The sequence below is a fragment of the Numenius arquata genome, chromosome 9 (genome assembly GCF_964106895.1).
Source record: "Numenius arquata chromosome 9, bNumArq3.hap1.1, whole genome shotgun sequence".
NCBI classification, from domain to species: domain Eukaryota; kingdom Metazoa; phylum Chordata; class Aves; order Charadriiformes; family Scolopacidae; genus Numenius; species Numenius arquata.
Window position 1 is genome coordinate 18,345,036 of NC_133584.1, and position 19,903 is coordinate 18,364,938.

The 19,903-nt window shown below is 38.3% G+C and overlaps 1 protein-coding gene across 1 annotated transcript in view; it reads left to right on the forward strand.

Moving 5' to 3' along the window:
* The first annotated feature begins 3,613 nt into the window (after window positions 1-3,613).
* Window positions 3,614-19,903, forward strand: part of SPHKAP (SPHK1 interactor, AKAP domain containing) — a 101,358-nt gene continuing 85,068 nt past the window's right edge. The window contains exon 1 of the mRNA XM_074153731.1: window positions 3,614-3,702. Within this exon, the coding sequence (XP_074009832.1) occupies window positions 3,614-3,702 (89 nt within the window). The remainder of the gene's footprint in view (window positions 3,703-19,903) is intronic.

Below are 19,903 nucleotides of genomic sequence, written 5' to 3' on the forward strand. Positions count from 1 at the left end.
AAAGGAAAGAACAAAATGCACAAGGAAATTCAGCATATTCCACTACTGACCAAACTGTTCACTCTCCAAACCATTTTTTCCCAGTCATTCATACTCGAAGGGTTTGTGACCTACTTAATTTTCTGAAGTATGTCTCTGAAGATACATATAGTTCTTATGAACTTGCTCTGTAAATCAAAGCATCTCCAACACCTGGCACTCTCCTGAGTTGGGATCACAAAGGTACTTTGTAACAGACCTTGCCAAGGTCACAAACACGTGACCAAACACTGCATGTCAAAGACATGCTGCTAGGGTTCATACCAAACAAACCATTTTTCTGGTGCACTACTATATCCTTTCCCCTCCTGTCAGATAGAAATTGAGGAAGGGCTTTGCAGTGGCAAAACTATGCAGGACACATACAACTCTTCCCACACCTCTTCCAGCTGAGCAGCGGCAATGTCTCATGGACCTCTGACTGAGGTGGCATCTGACCAACCAGTCTTGATATATAGAGAGCACAGAGGAGAAGCAGAAAAAGGCACAGAGAACAAATGACTTCTCAGGTTGCTTGGACTGCTCAGGATACAAGAAACAAGGGGTGGATCCTTAGCCCTGAGTTAACAGCCTGCCTACCGAGCTTTCCTATTTCTGTTTCCTTCCTCAGAACTGTTAACTTGCTTCTTCACAAGTCCTTCCAATAGTTCTCTCCACTGACATATTCTGGATATATTCCAATGTAAATAAGAAGAGAATTTTCACTTTACTTCCAGTTTGGTGGTTGTCTTTTTGGTTTGCTTTGTTGGGTTTTTTTTAATTATTGAAGATTTAGGGCACTGTGCAAGTCACCTTGAAATGATTTCAGAGTCATGTATAGATCAGAGAAAAGCCTGCTGAGAATAAAGATAGTAAACCAAATTACACCTGAAATGGCAACACACTGTTTTAAATGACATATGGTTGCTCTACAGAACATCGTGTAGAACTTTAAAGGTCTAGAAGATGGGGAATTGACTCTGTGCATCTAACAATACAGATTGCTGTGGTTGCTCCATTTATTTGGGTGTTTTTTAAAAATAAGAATGAATGAAGATTGATGACACAACTATGCCATACATAGTTTTATAACCAATACAGGTGAGTCATTTACAAGGTACGCAGAGAGAAACTAAATTTTTAATTTGAGAGAAAGGTATGTTCAAAAAACCAGAAATATATTTGTTAGGTCAAGCTGCTATAGTTTACAGCAAGTGCAGAATCCCATAAAGTGAATATCAAAACTCCCAACAGCAGTTTTTCTTCTGAATTAAATCCAAACTAATAAATTTACTTTAGCTCTTATCTAAATGACAAGTCTTGTCTGTGTGCCATGGTTCAGTATAGCATAGTGTCAGGGAAATGACAGAAGCATCCTGAATTCTGCCAGACAAATCACAGTAGATGGGACATTATTTTTTCTTTGGTTATGTGACAGTGCCATCTGTAACTCATGCCAATTTTCATGTGTTAGGGCAACTGCTTCCTTTTGTTGAGAAGAAGAGATGAGTGTGAAAGAACTAGCCATCATAAAGTTAACAGTTACGGCACCCATTTTTGTGCAACTTTTAAAACACTCCTACCTGCAACACGGAAGAGGGACAAAATGCCAAACAAAATACATGAGGGAGTCAACAAACTGACAAACATAAATGCAAACTCAGAAAAAGATTTTTGCTCAATGTTTTGTGATTCAGGGAAGCACTACAATTCTACATGACCTGCTTTGTTCTTAAGGGCTAGATTAGATTCCTGCACGCCCAATGCCTTTTGCAACTTTTCTACCTCCCTCTGCTCAAATAAGATATTAGTCCCCAATATAACATTTTGCAAATAGATCAGAGCAGCTGTACTCATTAGTCTCAATAGTGGGGTAAGATATGACACAGGGAATCCAGATGTTTCTGTCTAAGATTGGCTCTACAACTAGCTCTCTGGATCAGAGTACATTTTAAAATCAGAAAGGTACATATCTAGAACTAGTATTAGTTGCATATGCTTAACAACTGTAAGAGAGGACTTGGGTACCTGAAAACTGTTTAGTCCTGCCTTCCAAGGACATCCACAGGAGACTGGATACTTTCTAAAAATAAAACTGAAGAACCAGAGTCTGAATTGAAAGACTGTTTAGGTTTAAGCATACATGTTTGAACCACTTAGTTTAATTATTTTTTTTTCTTGAAGCTTTTATTGGACTAGTCAAAGTTAAAAAAGCATAAATCTTTGTCATACAAGCTATGAGGGGTGGTATCCCTTTGGATTCTCTCTTTCTCCACAGCAGAGAAAAATTTAGAGGAGTATCACTCTGCTGCAGAAATTCATCACAAGAAGTCAGATGCCTCCATGGAAAAGGGGGACTTTCTTAACATTCTTATGAATTAAAAATTGTACTTAAATGAAAGAGATTTTTAAAAATCTCACACAAACTGCCAGAATAAGTTCTTAGATGATCCTAAACAGAGCATATTTTAGTCCTTCTTGAGCTGGAAATAACAGATAAAATACTGCAGGAAATGTAACCTGTCGCATTCTGTCCTAATGCCAAAGACGTAAGCACTCTTGTCAGAAATGTTATTGTATCGTACAGTAAAATTTTAGAATATTAAAATACCAGAGCAGAGATTTGATATTAAGACATTGCTCATGAAATTACTTGCTGCATATTGACAAAATCTGGAAGCCCTGTGGGCTTGTTCCTTTAAAATGATACATCTGACTCTGACAGAAAGAAATTTAAAGAAATTATGTACAGACTAATTTCCAAGTAATAGCAGAAACAGGAGTCATGCTCAAAAATAAAAATCCAAGTACTATAACCTTTGTGGATTATATTGAACAAGCTGATAAATGAAGTGTGAGTAGATTAAATTCTCCATATGAAAAAATAAATACAGGTATTACAGAAGTCACAGCAAATTCTGCACAGGCAACTCTCTGGTGCATTAATATTTTCATTTAAATCAACTTGTAGCATCTTGTTTCTTTGAAGTAGTAACTGTGCTGTGTAAATTATCCTGAAGCAATTAGGCACAGAGAGATACTAAGATGCACCTGTAAGTGCAGTTAAACCAGAAGTCAATATGTAAATTAAATCAATTAAATTTGGAAAAAAAATAGAAATTTTAAATACGGAGAAGCAAGTGATTCTTAATGATGACTCAACAGCAGCTATGGGCTAAACATATCACTTCCTTTTTCATGAAATTTTTAGAAAAGGGTAGCATAGCAAGCTGGGAGAAACTTAGCAGGCCACCTTCCTTTGCACTTCATTCTTAGAGTGAAAGATCAGAATAGAAAGATTGAGACAAGCATAGTAAAGCACAGGTCCTCCTCCTCAAGTCACACAAGCCAGCTTCCATATCAGGAATCTGCATCTGCTTCTAGAGAGGAAGCGCTAAACATATTCTTTTAAGTGTCCTCTCATCACATTATCACTCTGAAGAAAAGAAGTACATGTTTGAATTAATCTCTCCAAGCTTGCTTCTCAGATCCTTTAAAGCACTTTCTCTACTTAGTGTCAGACTGCTCTTTGCGGTCTTAGCAGCCTTTCTGACAAAGGACCAAGTTGACGACATCTGGTCAAAGAAGTGAAAACATGGGATGCCTGATTGCCATGAAAAGTTCTGCACCCAGGCTCCTTCCCATCCTGCCTGGATGGCCCAAGACCATGGCTTCAGCCTGTTGGTAAGAGGTTTTTTTTTACCCCAGTCCTCCTTTTCTGCTCTTCTATTAGTACTTCCCCTTGAACATATGAAAACCTTTTTAGACCAATAAAGCATGAAAATTGCTCATTTTTTTTGAGCCAAGTTTCTTTTTAGGTGCAGCTAATCCCATTTTTTGGTGCATGTCACAATCTGAATCTCATACAATAAAGCAACAAGATGTGTCTTAATCTTACCATCACACATTGCATAAAGCTAGAGAGCTTTGTCTTGAGGTTATTCCTTCCATCATGTTAGAAACTACACATCCCTATCACTCTAACCTTAATCCATAGCTGTCCAACTTCTGATTAAAAATGTTGTGCTTTTTTTTAGCTGGATGAACCTTGTATTAGTGACATATTCCCAATGTCTGATCCATCACTAGGGGTTCTGCTAAAGCACTTCCTTGCTAAAGAACACGAATAATCTTCAATCTATCTGGCCTCTACTTCATTTGCTTGTTGAAGATTATCTTGCATAACTAGCAAGTGCACGATCAGAACTGAATACGCAATTGTGACAAACATTGTCTGAGATGCTGTCCCAAAATAAGTAAGAAACTGGGAGAAATACATTATGGTGTGGACATTGTGGACTATAATTAGCTTGTTTAATGAAAATTGTGGGCTGCATCAAAAATAAAGAAATTGTGGTTTTATCTAGACAGAGTTTAAAGGGTAGGTATTCTTAGAGCAGCCAACTGGGAACGTTTCAGCTGAGACGTACTCTGAACACAGAGACAGGGCTATCATTTACAATAATGAAAAGTCATAAATGTCTTTATTAAAGAGTTATTTCCTGCATAAAGAGGAATAAGAGACTGAGGGGTCTCATAGGTGACTGCAGAAGGAGTAGGTAAGCTGTTTTCTCATAAAATAGTTCCAGACCAAACACTGAACAAGAAGTCAGGTGTGAAGACCCTAAATTACATTGACGCAGATGCCAGTTTGAGGCCATGCTTTGGATAAGTGTAGTATCACTCTCTGTATGGAACACAACAGACTCAACTACCACAGCAACAGCAATAAAATAGAATTAAAAAATTAAAGGCTGTCTACTGAGCTCTTCTGAGGTTGTGAAATCATGTAACTTTGTGCCAAAACTTTCCACTAAAAAAAAAAAAAAAACCCACCCACTCAAAAACACCCAGAGCTATTTTGTCTTTAAGAATATTTCCTCTGATAAGACTCCAACACATTTAAGAACATTATCTAAGGGAAGAAAATATTTTATAGATCTAAAAAAAAATTAAATAAATAAAAAAACCCAACAAAACATTCCAGAGCAGCACTTTGCATGAGCACCAAGGCTGGTGGCTGACGGTCCTGAAGGATGTTTTAGAGTATGACCTGTACCAGGTAACTTCTGCCTCTACATGTAAGACTACTATATACTCACTAATGAGGGAGCCAATATGAAGACAAAAATCTCTTAAGCTTTAAGGGAATGGAGTCCACAACATTTTTGAATTGTGCCTAGGTTTTTTAGAGTTAGGTGCAAGTCAATCTCATTCTTGTCACCTGCCAGGAGATATTTGTGGATCCCTGGGGTCTTCCGGAGTAGAAAAGCAGACCTTTTACTCATGGCAATATCAGTAATCTGCCTTCCCAGCCCTTGAAATTACCTGAGAGAAGTTTTATAGAAGCTGCAGTCGTTGGCAAGTGTTCTTTACTCTGGGCCGCAGTTTACAGCTGTAAGTCATTTAGCTGTGTGCCATGATGTTATCCTATTTGCCAAACCTGCAGTCACTCTGATTGTCAAGAAGCTTGTCACAGCTGCTTCCTTGCCCATACATAAGTGCCCACTACTTGCAAGTTTTATACAACAAAGTTGAAAAGCCAAAAGTTAATATTTCCTTAATGCAAGGCATTTTAATGCCTTTTTTATCATTATGTTCAGCCATGTTCCTTTAGTTGCATTAAAATCCCACAGATTTTAAGCATTTTCTGATAATGTTACACATTTTTGTTCTTGGTTGTTTACAAAAGAAACATGCATGGCTTTCCCCCTTGTAATTAAGGGAGGGAATCATTTATTTATCTAAATAATGCCTTTCACCCACTCACCAACTTGTTTGTGAGTCAGGGAAAGCATGTTTCCTCCCAAGTTGCCAGCAGAACCAAGTAGGCAACTCTAGGTTGGATTTTTAAAAGAAATACTTTTTAAAAATAAAAAATAAAAAACAAAGCAAGCAAGGGCTCACTTCTAGGTAAGAGAAAGACTTTGTTATTCTAGAAATAACTTTATAAATTAGGAGGATTTATGAGATGCAGCCTCACGGACCCCCAGGAGGGACAGCCTCAGACCTCAGGCCCAAGGCGGTACCTGTGAGGAACTGAGGGCCATGGCCTGGCCAGCCTCTGGTCACTCAGGAGGTGGGCAGGGGTCAACAGCGTGGGGACATGGGCCCGGGACGGCCACTGAGGGCAGACAAGGGCCACTGCTGCAGGGGTGGCAGCGCTGTGAAGCCCCTGGGCCACAGAGGTTGCTGCTGTTAAAACTTTAGCCATCGTTTGCCCAATACAGCCTCTGTACAACCCATTTTCAGCTGTCACAAGTCCAAGGACACGGAATACAAACCTTTCTCTAACAGATGTATTTTTTCCCATCACATTTTGAATATCAGACAAGTGTTGGCCTCAAAATATTCAGTAAAGATTTGATCTGGTAACACATTAATTTCCCATATCTTTTCTGCAAGTTTTCTTTTTTGTAGGTTAATTTTCATTATGAACCTATAAACAAACCCTGTCCTGACTATGCTATATTCTGATGAAGCTGCTCTTCCCAGCCTGGAGAATCACGGGTTATTTTTCTCCTTCAAAGAAGAGTACAGTCCTTGAGTCTCACACACTATACATACCCCCAAAGGGATCACACACACAAGCCTTTTGATATGCAGGGGTGGACACAGCCCCAGAGTGAAGGGGAAGCTGCTGGGAACTCAAAGTCTGTCCCAGTGAATTGGAAATATGGGATCCCTTTACAGATCCCTGAAACAAAACCATGGTTTAATGCAGGGAATATGAAACGTACAGCCCCACCACTGGGAAGGAGGCTGAAGGTTTTGCAAATTAACTTGACACCTGCTACGTGCATGTACTTACAAACCTACACGGTTGCATGTCATCAGTCTTTACTAATGAGGGTAAGACCTTTTAGGAGGAGGGTGTGGGCATGGAAGGAAAGGACATGCAAATATTTAAGCTCTGTTTTATGGTCCTGCTCACATGAAAATAAGTGATTTGGAAAAAAAAAAAACACCACCGACAAAATTTTGTTGAGAACTAGATCAGATCCATTTTATAGTTATTCCTACTAGTAATACTACTACTACTATTCCTACTAGAAATTGCTGAGAAAATAAACTGACAATATACATACTTCTGCAAAAATTTGAAATAGGACAGTTTAGGTTTGTCCTGTTAGTAAGCACACTGTACCTTATGTTCATTTATTTTAGAACATATTTAACATAACAGATCAGACCTGTCACTAACTGCAAACCATGGGTTTCTTCCACTGGATCCAAAACCTCTTATAGCAATTAGTGCATCTTTAGCACTACAGAGTTCCAGCCAGCAGGAGGCTCTGAAACAATTAATCTTAATTAAATCCCTTTCTAAAACACCTTTTCTAGTTCATCCCTACCAGGAAAATGCTTCACAGTAGGGTGGCCATCAGACTGCTGTGCTAGTAAGGAGAACACCCTAAGCATGTTTCGCACACATCTGAATGCTGCTAGGATTGGAGTATTTTTGTTTGCCAGAAGCAGGCCTTGATTCTTGCAATAATGCCACATCCCAACTCTAAAACATAACCAGGAGAGTAGTAAAGGGAGCTCAGTGCTGGGGCTGAGATGAACAGTGGTAGAGATTCTGACTCTCTAGGTGACATGATCCCAGATGAAGCTTTGCACAGGTCTCACTTGGCCCCATGCTCATTATCATTCTGAAAAGCATCACATTACAATGACAGTTCAGAGCTGAATACTGCTGGAGTCTCTTTAAAGTGTTTGTTAATTCGGGTGCCAGAGTAAAATTAAAAAAAAATTACAACATACATGCTAGCACTGTCAGAGTCAGGTGGCTTCAAGAGCTCTCAGCAAACAAAACCTACCTGCAACTTCCATCTTACTCCCTATACTGCCCCATTAGTTGGGTAGGCCAGCTTGCTGTAGCTGAGTCTCACTTAGCTCTCAGGCTCTCATTATCTTAGCTTAAAAAAAAAAAAAAATCATATTATTCAGTGTACTATTTTGTTTTTAAGAGATAAGCAGCTGTTTTCAGTCTGGCTATTTATAAGGAACTTACTCTTGGCTATAGCAGATGCTGGTTCTGATTCTGGAAGTTTATACACCCAAAAAGACTATGAAAATTTCAGTTAGGTCAAGAATTCAGAACAGGGTCACAGAAGTAATATCCTAATTTCTAAAAGTTCCAAGTTAATTTTCAACCAAGCACTGCGGGCAGGTAATTATTACTAGGGTGCAAGCAAACGAGACATGAAACCTACCCATTTCAACATTTCCTCTGGAAATGTTCCATAAAGCTGGAGGAGGCTGGAGCTCAGCCTGACAGGATTTAGATATCTGTAAAATCAACCTAAATAGCAAAATAAATAACTGCATATGAGGGTATTCTGAGGAGGAGGCCAGTTATCTAGAGATAAAGCTTTGCATTTGAATTGTCATTTGATAGACTAAAATTCTGCACTAATAGATGTAAGCCTCAATCAGAGAGAACACAAGGAAAAGGGACCTTTGTTTCCTAAAATATCTTTTTTCCTTTGCATCTGATCTTGCAATCTTCAATTCATACTTCAGTCATTTAATACAAGCAAGATGGTTCTATTTCTATGAAAGGTAAACAACACATACAGCTGAAATACTAAAAACTCGAGATCTTAAATGCTACCGCTAATTTAGGAGTACAGAGCAAGGCTGGACACACAATATTGATGGAGCTGTTTAATAAACACTTCTGTGCAATGTCAAGACAGCATTGCTTATTCTCTATTCTGCTTCAAGTTTTGTCCTATTTGGTTTGTTTCCAAAAGGCTCAGCTTCTGATATGAGGCATTAATTGAAAACCTTAGCTTTCATTAAAAACAAACAAAAAAAACATTGTAATATTCATGACTGAGAGAATAAATAAACTTCAAAGACAGAAAACAAATCGAGGTGAATGTAAGAAGAAAACCACTTTTTTTTCCTTTATCTCCTAGTTGTTTACACAATCTTGTATACTTAAATTATTTTTTTTTAATCCTTGAAGCAGCTTATGCTGAAATTTTACTTGGCAATTTTATTGCAAATCCTTTCCAATAGAAATAGTATGAATACAATTCAATTCACTTGTCAGTGTGGATGACCATATCTCAAAAACTGGAGAGATCCCTTCGACTTCAAGAGTTTTGTTATTTTGCACTACTCCATGTAGCAAACACAACAGACTCCAACAGTTACTCAAAGGAAGGTTCATAGAGTAGATTGACTCACCAAAAACAACAGCTTGCCACTAAAAACAAACAAAACAAGACTCTACATGCAGTCACATATTGGTTATTTTTATCTTGTCGGTCATGAGAATGTTAGCAAACAAACCTTGCTTTCTTTCAACAAATTGTTTGATATAGTCATATGTACAGAGAAATCTGTGTCCTTAAACTCCTCCAAAAAGATGAAACATAAAGAATTTTGGCATTTGAAAGTGAATATAGTTATTATAAGCAAATCAGTAAATAACATTAAGCAAATAATGCCTAATAAGCACCAATTTATTCTAAGGTCTTATTTGCAGTACTGTACCATACAATGTTCTCAAGCAATGCTCAGACTTATGCAGCAAACTGCAAAGTCATAGAGATTCCATCAGTAGAGACAATTTCAATAGGAAAAAACAGGGCAGCCTGGGAATAGGTGAAACAGGGGCTATTCATGTAGCTGAAAAACTTTGGGAAAGTCCATGAGCTAAAATGTAACAGAGCAATGCAAATGAAAATAATCAGATCAAGCAATGCTGCCTACAGGTAACATTATGGTGTCTAGCATTATAATGTATAACTGTTATAATGGAAGTATCCAGCAATTTTAGAACTTTGTCGTATTTCAAGAAATGGAGCTGAAGATTCCCCACATTATTTAATCCACACTGGCAACTTTTACTGGGGCTTTTTTGGGGACATCGTATCAGAAGTACTTCAGCCATTTGTAAAAATTAACATCAGTAGAAACTTCTCTTTTGCTCCTATTAACAAAATTCACTACACAAACTATTTTCTTAAGCGGCTTGCTATGCATGAGTGAGTGTTCCTTGTCATCAGAAACTTATTTTTCACCATTCCTATGAAAAATACCACTTAGCTGTTCCCATGCAGTGCCCGAATGCTTGCTCTCCTGGCACTGAGCAGCTCCAGCCTCGGCTGTTGAGGCAAGAGGCACAGAAATGCAAGCAGAAATGCTCTCACGCTCCTGGGTTTCAATGCTTCTGCTCCTCTTGGCCAGGCAATATGGGGAGGAGAGCAGACTGGCAGGCGGGACAAGAGCCAGGATGAGAGAGAAGGCAGGAAGCACAGAGTGAAACAAGGAAGCTGCAGGTGGAAGACTAAAACCACAAAGTAACTAATTTTTTTGTTTCTACTGTTTTTGCTAAGTTTGTAACCTTACTGTCCTCCTACATATCTTTTGGATTATAAAGTCAAGTGTTTTACTAGATTTCTTTTCTTGGTCTATATTTATCTGTGCAGTCTGACTTAAAGGACAAGATGATCATTTAAATAATCATGTCTTCATCTGCCACTGTGAATGTGCACAAAACTCCTCATATGTAGGAATCTGCATCTGCAGCGTTCTTGGTTTTAAAAAAATCATATTTGTGTCCATGCTCAATAAAAGTTTTCAATATAAAGTAACAACACATAAACAATATTAGTTCAAGAACTAGGTATCCCTAACAATACTGCTTTTTAGATATAAGCACCTTCTGTGGGATAGCTGTAATGCTAACAGAGGTGCAATGGCTTCCTATTATTTGGGACAACAGATCATACAGGCATGAGGAATGAAGAATGAAATGGTACTTCTGCGCTGAAATCCTTTTCAGACTTTGGCATCACTAAGCCGTAAGAAATGCACATGCACCCCAGACCATGAATGACATTCATGATGTTGAAGCAGCAGATTATTAACCTCAGCCATAACTAGATTTAGTCTATAATATAAATCCACTTTTCCTTCTGCTCACAAGACTGGTTTTAAACTGATCTGTGCCAATACAAGTAACTATGATGTAAATATCAAATAAAATTGGTTTTGGCAGAGTTCCTCATTTCTCCCAAGACCAGTGAACTCTATGGAGCCACTCTTCATTACACCTCACTCACTGTAAATTCTTTTTGAGTGCCACATCATGTACCTTGATCTTCTCCATCTTCATGCATTTGGAAGGAAAACTCGATGCATCAAAAACAGTGAGTCAATGTAATTATATAAATGACTAACAACACTATATATACACACTTGATACATCATCCCATCCCCTCACCTCTCAAAAAATGAGAAACCAAAAAGCCCACACACACATATTTGTTCTTGACCAGAATTTGTGATCTTTTGCCTCATTCATCCTTCCCTTTGTGTTCAAAATTGGCCTAAATAAAAGGATAATGACCCTGGGTATGAAAATCCAGTACCTTCTTGCTGTCACACAATTAAAAATCCAACAAATACTTGGTACACTTGAATTTTCTTTCTGACATCTCTATTTACACTAGCAGCAGTAGCTCTGAACCACGTCATTATCAAAGGCACCAGACCATTTTTAAGCACCTGGGAACTGCTGCTAAGGTCATGCCTAGTGCTATTGCACATCACCTACTGCTTCTAGGAAGCAGCCCTTTTTCATTAACCCTTAGCACTCCCATTTTCAAAATCACAGGGTCATGGTTCTTTTATCAAGTTTATACTTGCATTTCTGCAGCTTGTATAGCCGCTGTGATATAATAAATGGCTGATCAAATTCATAGGCAGTAGCCTGGGAAGCCAGTGGAGTAAAATCAGGAGAGAAACCCGTAGTTATTTAATCACTTCAGTCACAGATCTGCAGAAACACGTGCATTCCAAACAGTTGTTCTGACTTCAATGAAGTTGGCTTTGACACAGCTAATTAGCACGAAACCGTGCCAAATCAGGGCCTCTGCTACATCACCGATGAAGGTCTGATCAACAGAGTAATTAAAATGCTTGTAGCCATCTTATGCTAAAACTAGTCATGTGAACACAATAGCTGCTGCGTGCTTTGTGCTGCAATTATAATACGATTAGGACAGCAGCTACACATCTGCAAGTATTCGGTATTTTTCACATAGACCCTCTGCACGAAGATCACTGGATAAAATCCTTTGGGAGATGCCTGTTCAGTCTAATCACAGGATAAAGCAAGATATGCGAGTGTAACTGAGCTGTGAAGTTGCTGTGCTCGTCTCTCGTGGCCATCACAGGGATGCAAACGGGCAGTCTGCCAGCCTGAAGCAACGCCACGCTCCTGCAAGAACAGACTCAGCAGCTTTGGTCCTTTCAGTCCTACGGACACTGCAAGCAGCTGACCATTCTAGGTCATCTCTCCTGAATGAAATGTTAATACATTTAAAAAGCTGATTAGTTGACTGACCCATCTTTTTGTCAGCTCTTCAGTCTGGCTTCAGAAATCCCATAATAGGATTTACCCTTCTGCAGCAGTTTGCATAGGAGCCCTGTAAATTCAGTCCAGAGGGCTTTTACTACAGGAAAATAAGCTGGTATATCATTTCACTGCAGGACATTTCAAATACAGCAAAAGCACAAAGAGTACCCAGGTTCAGCATTGATTTGCAAGAGGTCATATGAACATGATTATTATTCCTATAAAAAGCACATGTGTTGTAGCAAATTCAAACTGCATTGCAGGAACAGAACATGATGGAAGAGGGAGAGTATAGGAACTCTCTCACCAGCTTCCTCACCCACTGAACAAAAAAGACAGCAGCCAAGAAGTTAGACAAAGTAAGCAGGAGGCTTATATTTGGCAGCTCATCTCCACATGCAGCTCCATTTCAGAGCAGCAAATCAAGTGCCTCCGGTAGCACATTTCAATCCACAACCTTCACAGAAATTTGCTAGACTCTGCACAAGGCTGAAATTTTCCATTTTCTATTTCAACCTTTCTTGATATTTTTCTTAAGATGAAATATATGTAATACCTACTAAAAAAAAAAAAACCAAAACAACAACAACAAGCAGCACCTCACCCCATCCCCCCCAAGAAAATCCTGGTGACATTTCCTTTGCCAATCTTCAGTGCTCCAAGTCTTTAGAACAGGTACCCGAAATTTTGAAGAACAGCATGTTTGTGTATATGCTTTATGCTGTTACAAATTTGCATAAATACTAAACCTTTGAAAAATATCATGTAAATGAAGCCTAAAACCCGTTGGACAGGGGAAAGCTAGTAAGGGGGGCAGTAGGAAGTGTTGTGCACAGTTCTGGTCTCGTCTCAAAAAGCAGGGCTAGACAAAATTCACAGAGAGGAAATAAGATTTAAAAGATGGGGAATCCCTGTCATAAATGACCAAGACTTTGAAATCTGGAAAACAACCCTAACAGACTTATAAGATAGATCTTCAAAATTATTAATGCCACAGAGATAGTACGGTGAGATGTCTCATTCACCATCTCTTTCAGTGCAAGAACCAAGTAGCTTCAAACGAAGCTAACAAGCACCAAACTCCAAACAAAAAGGGTTAGCTTTTTTCATACGAAAGCAGTAGAGCTATGAAACTCCTTGCTATAGGACACTGAAAGTTTATATGGATTAAAAAGAAGCTGGACACATTCACAGAATAGTTATCTGTCAGCAGTTACTGACTACACTGACACCATATCACCTCAGAATGTTTCTGCATTAAAAATACTTGGAGCTGGGGAAAAGACTAGAGGATGTTGGTCAAATATGTTTGTCCTGTTCTCATGCTCTATTCTAGATGTTTACTTTTGAATTATGTTGGAGACAGGACTTTGGGCTATAGTTTTTATTATTAAAAAAAAAATATTAAGATTTTCCCAAAAATCTCTCCATATGTTTATTTCCATATGTTATCTCTCAAGTGACTGTAAGCCATAAAGAACAGGCAACATGTCTGTTTGTGAAGTCCCAGAGATTTAAAGAAGTCCCAAATTAGACAAGACTCTCTAATAGAGTCCTGATTTGTATCATCTTATATTTTTTTTATTCTTCCCAAAGGCTTGTCTGTCCTGACTTTGCTCCTTGCACACATACCCCAGTCTCAAGAACAATAAGGAGGAAAGGAGAATTGTGGCATGGAGTTTGTCAGCCTACATCCAGTGGGGTCTCATTATATCAAGGGGGAAAGTCACTCTGCCTGACTTCCAACTATTATGTAAAGGAAGCAACTTGTCCAACAAAACAAGGAAAAAGAAGCTTCAGTAGGCTCTCCCAGACAGTGATTCAGAGTTCAACACCTACTCAAAAATCCTCTGAAGGTGTTTCCATCTCTACTAGGCAGACTAGGAGACAAGCTGGCAAACACAGAAATCCAAGCAAAATGGCTAAATTTAGGCAGATAAATACCCCTTCTTGTGCAGATTGGAAATAAAGGCAGAGCCTAAAGAGAGAACTATCAAATAAATTGTTAGTGATTGCTTTTAGACTGCCCAGGAATGATGGTATTTTATCACGTCATCACATCTAATAAACAGAAAATGCAATTGAGTCACTCAGTGGGCAATTTGATTTGATTTTTCATTTCTCTTTGATGCTTATAATTCCATCTTATGATAGCAGCAGAGAGGGTTGGGCTGTGACAGTGATAATAGATAATCAAGTAGTGCATATTTTTGCCTAAATCACCATGAAAGTAGCAAGTCGTGATAACCCCTAGCAGCAACAAGGACTAAAGATGAGACTTTCACATAGAGGCTTTTGCAGCATTACTGACAACACTATACTGCCACTCTGTAGAAATCAGATGGCATTTTTTAGCATAATAGAGCAACCTTCCTTCAGCAAAATGCTGATGTTAACTGAACTACTCCGCAGCTCTGGAAGGCCTGGATGGTCTTATTTACACAGAGCTTAATGGACTGAATTCTGCACCTGTATTCCCAAAAACTGAAGCCTCCATGCAGGTACTCTCCCAGTTTTACTGTCATTCAGCAACCTTTGCCTTCTGTCCTTCTGACCAAATATAAATTGCATGGATTAGCTGTTTTCACAGCTGTAGGAACCACTTCAGCTAACGGTTACCTAACTTTCACAAGCATAACAGCACTCGTATCACAATCCAGGCAAATACTTCACACAATTCCACTCAATTCCTCTTCTAAAAGTCCTTGAATTAATGTAGGTTCATAATTATCCAAGTATACACTTAATTGTTTTCATACCAGTCCTTTTATTATGATTTTTTTTCAGTCTCTCTCAATTAGGCTCAATTTAAACGTTTCCAGCTGAAGCATCCTAAGATAAATACTCTTGTGACTACTATGAAAAGAAACAGTTCAAAGCACAACATGAATGTTGCAGAATTTACCTGTTTGGGAACACAAAAGTAATACAGTATCTTGAACTTGGTAGTTAGATAAATGAAGTTATGCCTACTTGTCTCCTGCTGTTTTAATTCAGTGAATACTCTGTGCTTCTGAATTGTGGTACAAGGGTATCTTAAACTGCTCTAATGCTGAAGTGCATTGCCTGTCCAATGTTCTAAAGCACAGGAATAGATTACCTGCAGCAGTTATGGAAATGTCGAGCAGCAAGAATTTTTAAGAATGTGGTGGACAAACTGCTTCTGACGGTTGCTTGAGTAAAGTCAACTTTACTTTCAGACAAGTGGATTATGTTTCATGGTTTTCCCCAGACCTATTTTGTAGAATTTTCATGGCATAGCAACATTTAAACCCCAATACAAATTTATAAAACAGCAGCAGTTTGGATACTTTGGGATTTGGTGTGACTATATGGCCTTCTGAAGTTCCTTCCAGCCCGAATTATCCTTTGATTCTCTATATAGCTATACAGATTTGTATATATCAAACTGTTCCCCTCTGTACACCACTGTGTCACTGAGGTCAAAGCATAAATATGGAGAACTATAGAGGAGACTGGTAATGTACATGCCTACATATAAACACGGTTCTTCTACTGAAGATTTCATACCCTTGATCTTGGTGTGTATATGCATCCCCCATCTGTTTCTGTCTATATTGTGGTCTGTTTATACTCTCCCTCTATTTCTCCGTATTGTGGTCTGCCTATGCTTCCCCTCTATTACCCCTCTACTCCACTTTCATGAGAGCCCACCTGGAGTACTGTGTCTAACTTTGGAGTCCTCAGCACAGGAAGGATGTGCACCTGTTGGAACAGGTCCAGAGGAAGACCACGAAGATGATCAGAGGGCTGGAGCACCTCTCCTTTCCTCTGAAGACAGGCTGAGAGAGTTGGGGTTGCTCAGCCTGGAGAAGAGAAGGCCCCAGGGAGACCTTATAGCAGCCTTCCTGTACCTGAAGGGAGCCTGCAGGAGAGATGGGAAGGGATTCTATGAGGGAGTGTAGCGATAGGACAAGGGGTACTGGTTTCCAACTGACAGAGGGGAGATTTAGATTAGATATCAGGAAGAAATTCTTTACTGTAAGGGTAGTGAGACACTGGAATGGGTTGCCCAGAGAAGTTGTGGATGCTCCTTCCCTGGAGGTGTTCAAGGCCAGGCTGGATGGGGCTTTGAGCAACCTGGTCTAGTGGAGGTGTCCCTGCCTATGGCAGGGGGGTTGGAACGCAATGATCTTTAAGGTCCCTTCCAATCCAAACCTCTCTATGATTCTCTCATGTGTTCTCTTTTCCTCTGGAGAGCACCACATACTAAGAATTTCAGTGGATAGTTCTACGTGTTTAGAATTTGTCCAAAATGTTTTATTATCATGAAAGATCTTCACATCTAACTGAGCTGTATTTACAGATGAACATTCAGAACAATTAAAAAAAATATTTGTTTGAATTTTAATCTGCAGTAAAAGTAACAAATTGGCTGCTACAGCAATAAACTTTTATGTAACTAACTTTATGAGGCAGTAAACACTTTTCCCAATATATAATGGATTACGAGTATGTGATGCATTGAGTTGGCTCTAAGATCTCAACACAGAAATAAAGAAAAAAAGCTCAAAGAAATTATCACCTTAGAAAAAAAGCAACATTCTTGAGTTCAATCTTCAGTGTAACTAGCTTCATAATCTGACTAGTATAAATGAGCGTTGGATAAATGGTGTAATTTACGTGTACTTATGGCATGTTATAAACCCACGCAATAAAATTATTTCTTTCTCTAGAATTTGCTTCTTAGCAAGTGTTTTCTGACAAGAAAAACAGCTTCATGAATCCATAAGAATGAGAACATTTGGAGATTGCTTCTGGTGACAGACAGAATTTAGCTACGCCCGAAGGCTAGTCTATTTTTTTCCTGAAACTTAAGGACTACATAGCTGATATCCCAAAGAAATTTAAGTTAATTTCCTTCTTCCCTCATTATTATTATTTCTGTTTTTTCACTCCTTAAGTTAAGAAGGATTTGGCAATGCTGAGAACTGAATTGAGATGTGAAAAACATGCAAAACACCATACAAAACAGAACTCAGCCAAGTTTAAGAGGTTCATATGAACTGCCTTTGTTCATACAAGACAGAGAGGAGTTCCCTCTAAATCACATGACATCAGTAGCCTTTGTATTCCAATCACAAATCAGCCAAGTCTGAGCAGTCAGTTCAGTCTTATGTTTATTTCCTGCTGGGTTCCTTTAAATCAACCAGAAATTAAGAATGAAAGCAGACCTTGCCTTTAGATTTGTTAAATAAGAAATAAAATAATAATAATAACAACACACACCAAAAAAACCCCACATCACAAACACACAAACCAAACTTAAAAGCCAAAATTCCAGTATTGGACACATAGCTGAGCCCTCTCCTGATGCCACTGGCACGTATGGCATCAAAAAACTACTTTTTTGTTCAGTGAATGCAGGATCTAGACACCTGTGTAATTGTATGGCATTACGTGCATTTAAATTATTCAAAACTGAAACTAAAGTTACTGAATGAAAGAATTTTTAATGCAAAAGCTCTGCTATAGCAATTTTCCTGTAAATTATGATTTTAAAGAAATATGCCAAAACAATTATCTTGTAAGTCCACCTACAAGAATGAATAAAAGCCAACTGGTAAAGACTTTAAAGACTGTTAATGTAAGTGTCTTGACAAGTTTTAAATGACTTTATTAAGGCAGAACAGCACAGTTTTTCAGAGTTATTTCATAAAAGGAAATGAATTCTCAGTTTAAACATGTGGCCACATTTGAAAAGAAAAGGAACTGAATTTTTAGGTGAAAACAATAAAAAGAATTTTAAAGAACCAACTGAATTATAAACACAAACCGTGAAACAGCTGCTTCCACTGCTTTAATAAGTGACTTAGAGGTTTGCATCCATGCATAATTCCACATGTAGAGATATACTAATCCTTCAGAAAACCTTTTCTGACACCAGGGCAACCATACCGACTAGGCTTTCAGACATCCTTCCCAAATGCTAGTCACTAGGAAAGTCAATCTAACTTCACAGGACTGAGAATTATGACCACATCACTTGAGTCTTTAGAAATATTTGTACCACATGTTGAAATAATAAGAGATAGGGTTGTTCCTAGAGAAAACATAATTAAGTATAAATGTTCATATTCCACCACGAGGAACATGATATAAAAACTGTATTATGATAGGATCATTCTTGATGAAATGCTGATTAAAGCAATCGACTTACACATAGAATGTAAGGCGGACTTCCCCCCACCCCCCGGTTATCCTTTTGATGAAAAAAAAACAAAACCCGAACGTGCTTTGACCAATGTCTCACCCTTTAACATCATATCAAAGGCAATGCAACAATCAAGCCCTTGTGTGCATAAATATGTAGTGAGAGCCCCTCATCACAAGGATTTCTAAACTTTTGATACCTAACATCTGACACAGAAGGGTTTAGGCAACACACAAAACATTTTGATGTTCCACTGAGAAAGATCAATAAACTACAACTAAACTGAAAATATTTGCTCCAAGAAGCATGATAAAGTCATAGCACGAATGTTGGATTTGAAGATAATTGTACCAGATATCAGATAGTATGTATGCAGGTATACATTCAAATACTTATATTTATCCAGAAACTTACTGATGTGTGACCTTCAGATTAGGCATCACATATTAATGTGCATTTTTTAATGCTGTTTGAAGGAAGTGGAATGACACCCATTTCTCTACTCTTCTGCCCTGCACCCCCACGTGTTTAAATGCAGCCTATGAAGTATAAACAGTATGGATGTCCCAAGAATTTAATAAATCTGTCTCATATATCCAAGTAGGTAGTATTTGCTTAGAAGACTCAAATTGTGTCGGGGAAATTCAAGAGAGTTCTGCCATTGGTGCTGGAGAGGGCAAGACTGGATGTTATAGTGGATTCAACAACAGAAAAATAATCCTAATAAGCATGGGGCCTGGTAACATTACCTAATGTTCAGCTTTATATAAGGAATAGGGGAATGGTTGCCTGAATTTCAGCTTGGAAGACTGATAAAGGAATCTGAACCTGTACCATGGAGCAGTGTGTAAGTGCATATTCCTGAGGTCTACTCCAAATATTTTATAGCTTGTCTATATAAAGCTCAAGCAAAAAGATATGTAGTCAGCGTGGCATAAAATAAGGAAGTAAATCATTCAGAGAAGCAAGACACGATATAATTACCATTAGCTTAGCCTTTCCCTAAGGTTTCAGAACCTGTAATTGAGAGCCATGGGAAAAAACCATCAAAGTAGGTCTAATTTTATCAAGCTTTAATTAAATTACTGAACTACTAACTCAATTTAACAAAGCTGGTTTTGTATGACTCTACTGTTATTCCATTTTGGCTCTTTTTGTAATAAAAGTGAAATGCAAGGCTTACATTCAGGAAATTACTTAAACATACCTTAGTTGTAACAATGGACTATCCTTAATGAGATCTGTACATGCTTTCTAGAATCTTGTTGAAGGCTGATTGAATAGATGCTTTAAAAAAAATTAAAAATTAAAACAAAACAATAAAC